The following is a 12,735-nucleotide window of genomic DNA, read 5'->3' as shown; positions in this document are numbered from 1 at the left end:
TCATGTTTAACTAATTTACTGGAATTCTTTGAGGATATAACGAGCATGGTGGATCGAGGTGTACCGATGGATGTGGTGTATTTAGATTTTCAAAAGGCATTCGATAAGGTGCCACACAAAAGGTTACTGCAGAAGATAAAGGTACGCGGAGTCAGAGGAAATGTATTAGCATGGATCGAGAATTGGCTGGCTAACAGAAAGCAGAGAGTCGGGATAAATGGATCCTTTTCGGGTTGGAAATTGGTGGTTAGTGGTGTGCCACAGGGATCGGTGCTGGGACCACAACTGTTTACAATATACATAGATGACCTGGAAGAGGGGACAGAGTGTAGTGTAGCAAAATTTGCAGATGACACAAAGATTAGTGGGAAAGCGGGTTGTGTAGAGGACACAGAAAGGCTGCAAAGAGATTTAGATAGGTTAAGCGAATGGGCTAAGGTTTGGCAGATGGAATACAATGTCGGAAAGTGTGAGGTCATCCACCTTGGGGAAAAAATCAGTAAAAGGGAATATTATTTGAATGGGGAGAAATTACAACATGCTGCGGTGCAGAGGGACCTGGGGGTCCTTGTGCATGAATCCCAAAAAGTTAGTTTGCAGGTGCAGCAGGTAATCAGGAAGGCGAATGGAATATTGACCTTCATTGCGAGAGGGATGGAGTACAAAAGCAGGGAGATCTTGCTGCAACTGTACAGGGTATTGGTGAGGCCGCACCTGAAGTACTGCGTGCAGTTTTGGTCACCTTACTTAAGGAAGGATATATTAGCTTTGGAGGGGGTACAAAGACGATTCACTAGGCTGATTCCGGAGATGAGGGGGTTACCTTATGATGATAGATTGAGTAGACTGCGTCTTTACTCATTGGAGTTCAGAAAGATGAGGGGTGATCTTATAGAAACATTTAAAATAATGAAAGGGATAGACAAGATAGAGGCAGAGAGGTTGTTTCCACTGGTCGGGGAGACTAGAACTAGGGGGCACAGCCTCACAATACGGGGGAGCCAATTTAAAACCGAGTTGAGAAGGAATTTCTTCTCCCAGAGGGTTGTGAATCTGTGGAATTCTCTGCCCAAGGAAGCAGTTGAGGCTAGCTCATTGAATGTATTCAAATCACAGATAGATAGATTTTTAACCAATAAGGGAATTAAGGGTTACGGGGAGCGGGCGGGTAAGTGGAGCTGAGTCCACGGCCAGATCAGCCATGATCTTGTTGAGTGGCGGAGCAGGCTCGAGGGCCTACTCCTGTTCCTAATTCTTATGTACTCTTGCAAAGAGCTGGCATGGGCTCGACAGGCCGAATGGCCTCTTTCTGCGCTGCAACCATTCTATGATTCTATTGGAACAGGAGTAGGCCATTTAGCCCCTCAAGTCTGTTCTGCCATTCAATGAGATCATGGCTGATCTGCGACCTAGCTCCATATACCCACTTTTGAACCATATCCCTTAGACATTTAGTTAACAAAAATCTATCAATCTCAGATTTAAAATTAACAATTGATCTAGCATCAATTGCCATTTGCAAAAGAGTGTTACAAACTTCTACCACTCATTGGCATGTAGAAGTGTTTCCTAATTTCACTCCTGAAAGGTCTGGCTCTAATTTTTAGACTATGCCCCCTGGTCCTAGACTCCCCAACCAGCAGAAATAGTTCCTCTCTATCAGTTCCCTTGAAGATCTTGAAAATTTCGATCCAATCACCCCTTAACCTTCTAAATTCCCAGGAACACAACCCTAGTTTGTATAATCTTTCCTCGTAATGTAACCCTTGGAGTCCAGGCATCATTCTGGTAAATCTACGCTGCACTCCCTCCAAGGCCAAGATATCCTTCCCACGGTGTGGTGCCCAGAAAGGGCAGCATTCCATTAGTCTTTTTGATTATTTTCTGTACCTATCCATGACATTTTAATGTTCTATGTACATGGATACCCCAAGTCAATAAGGTGCCACACACGAGTTTATTAAACAAAATTAGGGCTCATGGGATTGGGGGTAATATACCAGCATTGGTTAACGGACAGAAAACAGAGAGTAGGAATAAATGGGTCATTTTCGGGTTGGCAGACTGTAACTAGTGGGGTACCACAGGGATCAGTGCTGGGGCCCCAACTATTCACAATACATATCAATGATTTAGATGAAGGGACCAAATGTAATATATCCAAGTTGTTGATGATACAAAGCTCGGTGGGAGTGTAAGTTGTGAGGTGGGTGCAAAGAGACTTCAAGGGGATATAGACAGGCTAAGTGAATGGGCAAGAACATGGCAAATGGAATATAATGTGCAGAAATGTGAAGGTATCCACTTTGGTGGAAAAATAGAAAAGCAGAGTATTTTTTAAATGGTGAGAGATTGGGAAATGTTGGTGTTCAGAGGAACCTGGGTGTCCTTGTACACCAATCACTGAAAGTTAACCTGCAGGTACAGCAAGTGATTAGGAAAGCAAATGGAATGTTGGACTTTATTACAACAGGATTTGAGTATAAGTGTAAAGACGTCTTACTGCAATTATATAGGGCCCTGGTGAGACCGCGCCTGGAGTATTGTGCACAGTTTTGGTCTCCTTACCTAAGGAAGGATATAGTTGCCATAGAGGGAGTGCAATGAAGGTTCACCAGACTGATTCCTGGGATGGGGGGATTGTCTTATGAGGAGAGATTGAGTAGACTAGGTCTATATTCTCTAGAGTTTAGAAGAATGAGAGGTGATCTCATTGAAACATACAAAATTCTTACAGGGCTTGACAGGGTAGATGCAGGGAGGGTGTTTCCCCCGGGCTGGGGAGTCTAGAACCAGGGGTCACAGTCTCAGAATAAGGGGTCGGCCATTTAGGACTGAGATGAGGAGAAACTTCTTCAATCAGAGGATGGTGAATCTTTGGAATTCTCTGCCCCAGAGGGCTGTGGAGGCTCAGTCGTTGAGTATATTCAAGACAAAGATGGATAGATTTTTGGATATTAAGGGAATCAAGGGATTTGGGGATAGTGCAGGAAAGTGGAGTTGAGGTAGAAGATCAGCCATGATCTTATTGAATGGCGGAGCAGGCTCGAGGGGCTGAATGGCCTACTCCTGCTCCTATTTCTTATGTTCTTAAATCTCTTTGGACCTCCACAAGAGATTAATGTGCAAAATGTGCAAAGTTAAAGCACATGGGATTGGGGGTAGTGTGCTGACATGGATTGAGAACTGGTTGTCAGACAGGAAGCAAAGAGTAGGAGTAAACGTGTACTTTTCAGAATGGCAGGCAGTGACAAGTGGAGTGCCGCAAGGTTCTGTGCTGGGGCCCCAGCTGTTTACATTGTACATTAATGATTTAGACGAGGGGATTAAATGCAGTATCTCCAAATTTGCGGATGACACTAAGTTGGGTGGCAGTGTGAGCTGCGAGGAGGATGCTATTAGGCTGCAGAGTGACTTGGATAGGTTAGGTGAGTGGGCAAATGCATGGCAGATGAAGTATAATGTGGATAAATGTGAGGTTATCCACTTTGGTGGTAAAAACAGAGAGACAGACTATTATCTGAATGGTGACAGATTAGGAAAAGGGAAGGTGCAACGAGACCTGGGTGTCATGATACATCAGTCATTGAAGGTTAGCATGCATGTACAGCAGGCGGTTAAGAAAGCAAATGGCATGTTGGTCTTCATAGCGAGGGGATTTGAATACAGGGGCAGGGAGGTGTTGCTACAGTTGTACAGGGCCTTGGTGAGGCCACACCTGGAGTATTGTGTACAGTTTTGGTCTCCTAACTTGAGGAAGGACATTCTTGCTATTGAGGGAGTGCAGCGAAGATTCACCAGACTGATTCCCGGGATGGCGGGACTGACCTATCAAGAAAGACTGGATCAACTGGGCTTGTATTCACTGGAGTTCAGAAGAATGAGAGGGGACCTCATAGAAACGTTTAAAATTCTGACGGGTTTAGACAGGTTAGATGCAGGAAGAATGTTCCCAATGTTGGGGAAGTCCAGAACCAGGGGTCACAGTCTGAGGATAAGGGGTAACCCATTTAGGACCGAGATGAGGAGAAACTTCTTCACCCAGAGAGTGGTGAACCTGTGGAATTCTCTACCACAGAAAGTAGTTGAGGCCAATTCACTAAATATATTCAAAAGGGAGTTAGATGAAGTCCTTACTACTCGGGGGGGATCAAGGGTTATGGCGAGAAAGCAGGAAGAGGGTACTGAAGTTTCATGTTCAGCCATGAACTCATTGAATGGCGGTGCAGGCTAGAAGGGCTGAATGGCCTACTCCTGCACCTATTTTCTATGTTTCTATGTTTCTAGCTTTTCACCATTTAGAAAGTACTCTGTTCTACCCTTTATAGGTCCAAATGGATGACCTCACATTTGCCTACATTAAAATCCATTTGCCACATCAATAAGCACTTCTTCAGCAAGTCCGACTCAGAAGATCCATTGACATAGGTTGATTTTAGCTGGGGGGGGGGATGGGGAGGTGGGGAGGAAGAGTGCCGGCATGTGTGTGTGTGTGGAAACAAGTCATCCTTGATTCCGAGGGACTGCCTAAGAAGAAGAAGAAATAATGTTTAAAAAAAAGCTTGACATTAATACCTACACAAGATATGCAGTGCCGTTCGAGGGTCAGTTTTTACTTGTGCGTAGCAACGGGGTAAATCTGTGATCCTGCACAGCCAGAGGGATGCATTGGGAACATGAGTCAGGGATGGAAGAACGGATATCTGGGAAGGAGTCACGTGTGTCAGCCTAGATTATGTTTCAATGTCTATAGTGGGATCTGGACCGATTGACTCTGGAAGCCTGAGTGATACTAATGGAGCCAAGCCTGACTTCTTCACGCTCTCTGCGTCGAGACTCGAAGAGCTCAACGCCCTCCCGGATGCACTTTCTCCACCTCGGGCGGTGTTCGGCCAGGGTCTCCCAGCAGTCAGTGGTGATGTCGCACTTTATGTGGTACAATGTGGATAAATGTGAGGTTATCCACTTTGGGGGTAAAAACACGAAGGCAGAATATTATCTGAATGGCGGCAGATTAGGAAATGGGGAGGTGCAACGAGACCTGGGTGTCATGATACATCAGTCATTGAAGGTTGACATGCAGGTGCAGCAGGCGGTGAAGGCGGCAAATAGTATGTTGGCCTTCATAGCTAGGGGATTTGAGTATAGGAGCAGGGAGGTCTTGCTGCAGTTGTGCAGGGCCTTGGTGGGACCACACCTGGAGTACTGTGTTCAGCTTTGGTCTCCTAATCTGAGGAGGGACCTTCTTGCTGTTGAGGGAGTGCAGCGAAGGTTCACCGGACTGATTCCCAGGATGGCAGGACTGACTTATGAGGATAGACTGGATCGACTGGGTTTATATTCGCTGGCGTTTGGAAGGATGAGAGGGGATCTCATGGAGACATATAGAATTCTGATGGGATTAGACAGGTTAGATGCAGGAAGAATGTTCCCGATGTTGGGGGGAGTCCGGAACCGGGGGTCACGGTCTAGGGATAGGGGGTGGGCCATTTGGGACCGAGATGAGGAGGAACTTCTTCACTCGGAACCTGTGGAATTCCCTACCACAGAGAGTTGTTGATGCCAGTTTGTTGGATATATTCAAGAGGGAGTTAGATGTGGCCCTTATGGCTAAAGGGATCAAGGGGTATGGAGAGACAGCAGGAATGGGGTACTGAAGGAATGATCAGCCATGATCTTATTGAATGGTGGTGCAGGCTCGAAGGGCCGAATGGCCTACTCCTGCACCTATTTTCTATGTTTCTATGCTCGGGACAGGCAAGGATTACATCATCGGGCCGTGACTTTTTAATTTCAATTAGGCTCTCGTCTGCCTGCAGCTGGAACCTTGGCCAACTTCAAAGTCAGTGAAGATCAGATGTCGCCGGGTGAGAGATCGGTGTGGTCTTGCTCTGATCTCAACCCCTCTCCTGCTCCATTCTCGCTGATACTTGTGTGTGGAAGTATCACGTTGATTTAGCATATCACGATAAATCATGTCGATCAGAGATGTGTATTTACCAATGTGCTTAGAGTAATATTGGAGCAGTCCTGGTTAACAAAAACTACACAGAGTAGTTTCACCTTTAGCTTGCTGGCAAAAAATAAATCTAAAAGTCCATTTGAATACAGAGTATAAATCCATCCCAGGCTTTCCACAGGCCAGCCATAAGGACCCTAGAGTTCTTCCTCTCTCAAGAAAATAGCTGCCCAGTGTCTGCCTCATGATCTACTGTCAAAAGTCTGAAAGGCATACTTGTCCCACGATGCTACAGAACTCTTTGCCAAGTCATGAAGCAGGTCAGAATGAAAGACTAGGAGAGGGTTGAAGTTCCATTTGGCTGTTGATAAAAGATTCACTGAAATCCGTGACACTACAGTGGAATCAATGAAAAAAAAGTGACTCTGATTTTAAAAACAAATTTTCGCTGTTTGGTTTTCATTTCACGAATCCCTATAATCCTTACCTCGCTCTGCTCAAAACGAAAGAGTCGCTGACAGTCACCAGCGGGCCGAGCTCTGGGCACTCCGAGTCATGGTACTCCCCACAGTCGTCACACCCTGCGAATAAGGGGAGAGATGATGCTTCCCACATATGCCTTTGTTCAAAATCACTGGAACATTCAATCTGCCCGACAAATTCCTACAATCTACTGGGTCAGAGAGGAGACATGGCTTGTCCACTAGCTGCACAGGACCCTGATGGATCAGACAGAGCAGGAGTAAACTACTGGCTGTGGAACAATCAGGAGCAAGCTACAAGCAACGAGACACAAATGGTTCATTTTCAGCAACCACTCATGTCTCTTTAACAACGCGTTGTGGTTGAAATTTATAATTTTGTGTGATCATTTTTCATTAACTATTGTCAGTTTCACTCAAGAGTTACGACTTTAGATGTGGCAAAAGGTTTCAGAGAGATTGATTTGCGATCCACTGACCCAGTTTCATTAAAAAGCCAAACCATCCTCAATCTGGTAACACTGCTCCTCGCTCTTTACTTTCTCTCCAGCTTTAAAACCACCTGAAGACTTGGGAGATCTTATCATTTATATATTTCACAAGTAGTGTAACAGGAGAGTCCCCAAGGCTGATCTCTAGGCTGCTCTACCCATAATCTATATCCAGCTGGAATAGTTTCCATTTGAGGATATCACTTGTTTCCTGTTTTTGAGGCAATTGGCTAGTGCTCCACTTTTAAGAAAGTCTCTCATAAATGTTTCAAGCCGCTTCACGTACAACGGATTGCTTTGGAGTACAGAGACAGCTCCTGTTATGTAGGCAAATGCAACAGCCATTCTACGCACAAAGTCCCTCAGTTGTGAATGACCAGTTCTGTATTGGCGGTGCTGGGTTTTTTTTGAATTTGCTCATGGGATGTGTGCGTCACTGCCCATCCCCAATTGCCCTCGAGACGGTGATAGTGAGCAACCTTCTTGAACCGCTGCAGTCCGTGTGGTGAAGGTACTCCCACAGCGCTGTTAGGGAGGGAGTTCCAGGATTTTGACCCAGTGATGATGAAGGAACGGCCGATATATTTCTAAATCAGGATGGCATGAGACTTGGGGGGGGGGGGGGGGGGGGAACTTAGATGGTGTTCCCATGCGCCTGCAGCCCTTGTCCTTCTAGGTGGTAGAGGTCGCGGTTTGGGAGGTGCTGTCGAAGAAGCCTTGGCGATTTGCTGCAGTGCATCTTGTAGATGGTACACACTGCAGCCACGGTGCACCGGTGGTGGAGGGAGTGAGTGTTTACGGTTGAAAGAGAAATGTTGGAATCCAACAGTCCCTTAATGTTGCACTGGAGACACAGTTTACATTATGTGCTCAAGTCCTGCAATGGGGATTGAACCCGCAATCTTCTGAACATAGGGCAATACTGCCCTGTATGCCAGTATGTAAAAGCCCATGAGATCCAGGGCAAAGTGGCAAGTTGGACCCAAAATTGGCTCAGAGGAAGGAAGCAAAGGGTAATGGTTGATGGGTGTTTTTGTGACTGGAAGGCTGTATCCAGTGGGGTTCCGTAGGGCTCAGTGCTGGGTCCCTTGCTTTTTGTGGTGTATAGAAACATAGAAAATAGGTGCAGGAGTAGGCCATTCAGCTCTTCGAGCCTGCACCACCATTCAATATGATCATGGCTGTCAATGACTTGTCTTAAATGTTGGGCGTATAATCAAGAAGTTTGAAGATGACACTAAAATAGGCTGTGTGGTTGATAATGAAGAAGAAAGCTATCAATGTACTGGTCAGGTGGGCAGAGCAGTGGCAAATGGAATTCAATTCAGATAACTGTGAGGTAATGCATTTGGGGAGGTCTAACAAGGCAAGGGAATACACATTAAATGGTATGACACTGAAAAGTGTAGAGGAACAAAGGGACCTTGGAGTGCAGGTCCACAGATCCCTGAAGGCAGCAGGCCAGGTAGATAAGGTAGTTAAGAAGGCATATGGATTACTTGCCTTTATTAGTCGAGGCATGGAATACAAGAGCAGTGTGTACGATGTAGTGTATATGGATTTTAGCAATGCTTTTGATAAGGTCCCACATGGCAGACTGGTCATGAATGTAATAGCCCATGGGATCCAGGGCAAAGTGGCAAGTTGGATCCAAAATTGGCTCGGAGGACCCCAACCCTCTTCTCAATCTTTCTCGCCGCCATGCTCCACCTCACAATCAGCAAGCTCCCCGCTGGAGTGGAACTAAACTACAGAACCAGTGGGAACCTGGTCAACCTTCGCTGTCTCCAGGCCAGGTCCAAGACCACCCCAACCTCTGTCGTCGAGCTACAGAAACGTGGATGGTGCCTGCGTCTGCGCACATACCGAGGCTGAACTCCAGGACATAGTCGACATATTTACTGAGGCGTACGAAAGCATGGGCCTTACGCTAAACATCCGTAAGACAAAGGTCCTCCACCAGCCTGTCCTCACCACACAGCACTGCCCCCCAGTCATCAAGATCCACGGCACGGCCCTGGACACCGTGGACCACTTCCCGTATCTCGGGAACCTCCTAACAACAAGAGCAGGCATCGACGACGAGATCCAACACCGCCTCCAGCCATCTGCCGCCTGAGGAAAAGAGTGTTTGAAGACCAGGCCCTCAAAACTGTCACCAAGCTCATGGTCTACAGGGCTGTAGTGATACCCACCCTCCTGCAGGGCTCAGAGACATGGTCCATGTACAGAAGGCACCTCAAGTTGCTGAAGAAATATCACCAACGAGGTCTCCGCAAGATCCTACAAATCCCCTGGGAGGACAGGCGCACCAACATCAGTGTCCTCATTCAGGCTAACATCCCCAGCATTGAAGCACTGACCACACTCGATCAGCTCCGCTGGGCAGGCCACATTGTTCGCATGCCAGACACGAGACTCCCAAAGCAAGTGCTTTACTCAGAGCTCCTTCATGGCAAACGAGCCAAAGGTGGGCAGCAGAAACGTTACAAGGACACCCTCAAAGCCTCCCTGATAAAGTGCTACATTCCCACTGACACCTGGGAGTCCCTGGTTCAAGACCGCCCTAAGTGGAGGAAGTGCATCCGGGAGGGCGCTGAGCACCTCGAGTCTCATCGCCGAGAGCATGCAGAAATCAAGCGCAGGCAGCAGAAAGAGCGTGCGGCAAACTTGTCCCACCCTCCCTTACCCTCAACAACTATCTGTCCCACCTGTGACAGAGTCTGTGGCTCTCGTATTGGACTGTTCAGCCACCAAAGAACTCACTTCTGGAGTGGAAGCAAGTCTTCCTCGATTCCGAGGGACTGCCTATGATGATAAAACACTGGTTAGGCCACAGCTGGAGTACTGTGTGCAGTTCTGATCACCACATTACAGGAAAGATGTGATTGCACTGGAAAGGGTGCAGAGGAGATTTACAAGAATGTTGCCTGGACTGGAGAATTTTGACTATGGAGGAAAGATTGGAGATGCTGGGTCTGTTTACTCTGGAACAGAGGAGGCTGAGGGGAGACCTTATTGAGGTGTATAAAATTGAGGGGCCTGGATAGAGTGGATAGGAAGGACCTGTTTCCCTTGGCAGAGGGGTCAACAACCAGGGGGCATAGATTAAAAATAATTGGAGGGCGGTTTAGAGGAGATATGAGGGGAAATATCTTCACCCAGAGGGTGGTGGGGATCTGGAACTCACTGCCTGAAAGGGTGGCAGAGGCGAAACCCTCACCACTTTAAAAGATACTTGGATGTGCACTTAAAGTACCGTAATCTACAGGGCTACGGACCAAGAGCTGGATTAGGCTGGATAGCTCTTGGTCGGCCGGCACAGACACGATGGGCCGAAATGGCCTCCTTCCGTGCTGTAAATTTCTATGATTCTATGATGTGAGCCAAGCTGACTTGTATCCCTATTTCGTGGTCTTTCATCTTGACCATTACTCTCCATTGGGGAATTTGGTCAAAAACTCTGATGAAAGCTATCAGAAAATATTTTAATGCAGGCATGCAGTAATATTTTTTCAGTTTTAAAATTAAATATTTTTTAATCACAAGTTTTTTATATGTGCTCAAAGTGAGGGAGCGATGTCAGTGCTGGGAATGTAATTCTCCCTTTCTCTTGCCCAGAGTCACACTGCTAGATCAGGTATAGTGCAGCCAGATGCAGAGGAAAGCTCCCTTCATTGTGCCTGAACAGCCTGTCTCAGCCCCAAGCTCAGATAGCACCAGTGTGACCTTCTGCCCCAACCCCGCTCCATGTCTCTGACTGAGGTTGATCGTTAGTGACAGGATCTTGACAGTTTGGTGCTGTAGGCCCTAACCCACTAGGAACCCGATTAGGCCAGTCCAAACTCGTTTCCCGGGATACCCTTACAGCCGACAGACAGAGGACTTTCATCTCCTTACCTCGGGAAGGATATTCTTCCACAGTGGGAGTTAACAAGGTTTAACCAGAATGATTCCTTGGAAAAGGGGGATTGTCCTATGAGGAGAGATTATGAGTAGACTAGGCCTATATTCTCCAGAGTTTAGAAGAATGAGAAGTGAAACATACAAAATTCTTACAGGGTTTGACAGGGTAGATGCAGGGAGGATGTTTCCCCGGGCTGGGGAGTCTAGAACCAGGGGTCAGTCTCAGAATAAGGGGTCGGCCATTTAGGACTGAGATGAGGAGAAACTTCTTCACTCAGAGGGTGGTGAATCTCTGGAATTCTCTATCCCAGAGGGCTGTGGAGGCTCAGTCCTTCTGCAAATGACAGTCTTACCACTGTTTAAGTTACAACAGTGACTACACTCCAAAAGTACTTCACTGGCCGCAAAGCACTTTGAGACGTCCGGTGGTCGTGAAAGGCGCTATATAAATCCAAGTCTCTCTTTATATTCAAGAAAGAGATTGACAGATTTTAGGATATTAAGCAAATCAAGGGATATGGGGATAGTGCAGGAAAGTAGAGTTGAGGTAGAAGATAAGCCAAGATCTTATTGAATGGCGGAGCAGGCTCGAGGGGCCGAATGGCTACTTCTGCTCCCATTTCTTATGTTCTTGACAAGAACCCAGGTCTAAACCACTCCGCCACCATGTTTTCCCCAAATTTAACTGATACGATTTCTTGAATTCCGTTTGAACAGTATCCAGAAACTTGTCATTTTCAGACCATTCCTCATTACAGAAGATCAGGCAGCACCCCCACACTCAGGTTGGAGTATGAAAACGGGAGTGGGGGGGTGGTATAAGCAACGGCACTTGGTTACCTCATGCACTAAGTTGCATTAAGCATTGCAGATCGTGCCGATTATTCTGAATATTTGCTGGAACATTCCAGGAGCAATTCTGCACTTATTTGGGTGGGGGGGGAAAAAAACAAATTTTTGTATATTCACCCACAAATGTTCAATTACTTACAGACAAACAATCTCTCTTCTGTGCCATCTCTTGCCATTATCTGGATCTGTGAGAACGAAAATTCAAGAACACAAGAGTTATCCAGGGCAATGTTTTTTTTTCAAACTTTTGTGTGTATGGAGCCTGTATAAATATTGAGACATTAGAACCCCTGAAAATACTAGCATGTGCCCGGGGAGGCCCGGCAAAAATTGGGACAGTCCTACAAACACTCCTGCCCGCCACCCCCCCCCCCGCGAAAATACTGGCACACTCCCGGAGATCCTCAATCCCGACAATACTAACACACTCTTCGAGGCACCCTGCAAATATCAATTACTGGAAATTCCTAGCAAACAATGCCATAACCCTGGGAATCCCCATCCTAACTTCCCAAGCTGTTAACTGCACAAAGAAATCAGTGCTACCACTGCTGAGAACGTGTTTATTAGCAACAGAAGAGCAATGGTGTCAGTCCATGAACACATACAGAAAATGCAAAAACCCAATGACAGATGGATAGAAATCGGACCCTGGGGGGGGTGGACCCAGAGAATCCTTCATGGACCTCTAGGACCCAGAGAATCCAGTTTGTTAAGTCATGCCCTCCCTCTTACCAAATAACCCAGATCTGGACTGAGCTCAGAAAGCAAAGGAACTTGCATTTCTATAGCACCTTTCATGACCTCAGGAAGTCCCAACGTGCTTTACAGCCAGTGAAGTACTTTTTGAAGTGTAGTGACTGTTGGAATGTAGGAAACGCACGTCATCAAAATCCTGGTTGTCGTTTTGGAGCGTGGGCAGTAACATCGGCAGGACCCAGGTACAGAAGAGTGGGAAGGTCGGGGGCTAATGAGCGGCGAGTGTTTGTGGCGAGGTGCGGTGAATGTTTATGGCGGAGGAGCGGCGAGAGATCGTGGCGGAGGT

At 46.8% G+C, this 12,735-nt stretch overlaps 1 protein-coding gene across 4 annotated transcripts in view; it reads right to left on the bottom strand.

The window, feature by feature from the left end:
* prdm15 (PR domain containing 15) overlaps nt 1-12,735 on the bottom strand; it is a 134,337-nt gene that overhangs the window by 104,497 nt on the left and 17,105 nt on the right. For all 4 annotated transcript variants that reach the window (XM_070893197.1, XM_070893198.1, XM_070893199.1 and 1 more), the window contains exons 2-3: nt 11,830-11,875; nt 6,447-6,540 (exon numbers count right to left, since the gene is read on the bottom strand). In XM_070893197.1, the coding sequence (XP_070749298.1) occupies nt 6,447-6,540; nt 11,830-11,866 (131 nt within the window). In that variant the 5' untranslated portion in view covers nt 11,867-11,875. The remainder of the gene's footprint in view (nt 1-6,446; nt 6,541-11,829; nt 11,876-12,735) is intronic.

Source organism: Pristiophorus japonicus, chromosome 11, assembly GCF_044704955.1.
Source record: "Pristiophorus japonicus isolate sPriJap1 chromosome 11, sPriJap1.hap1, whole genome shotgun sequence".
NCBI lineage: Eukaryota > Metazoa > Chordata > Chondrichthyes > Pristiophoridae > Pristiophorus > Pristiophorus japonicus.
Note: the sequence above shows the minus strand (reverse complement) of the source record. Positions and strands in the feature narration are given on the sequence as shown.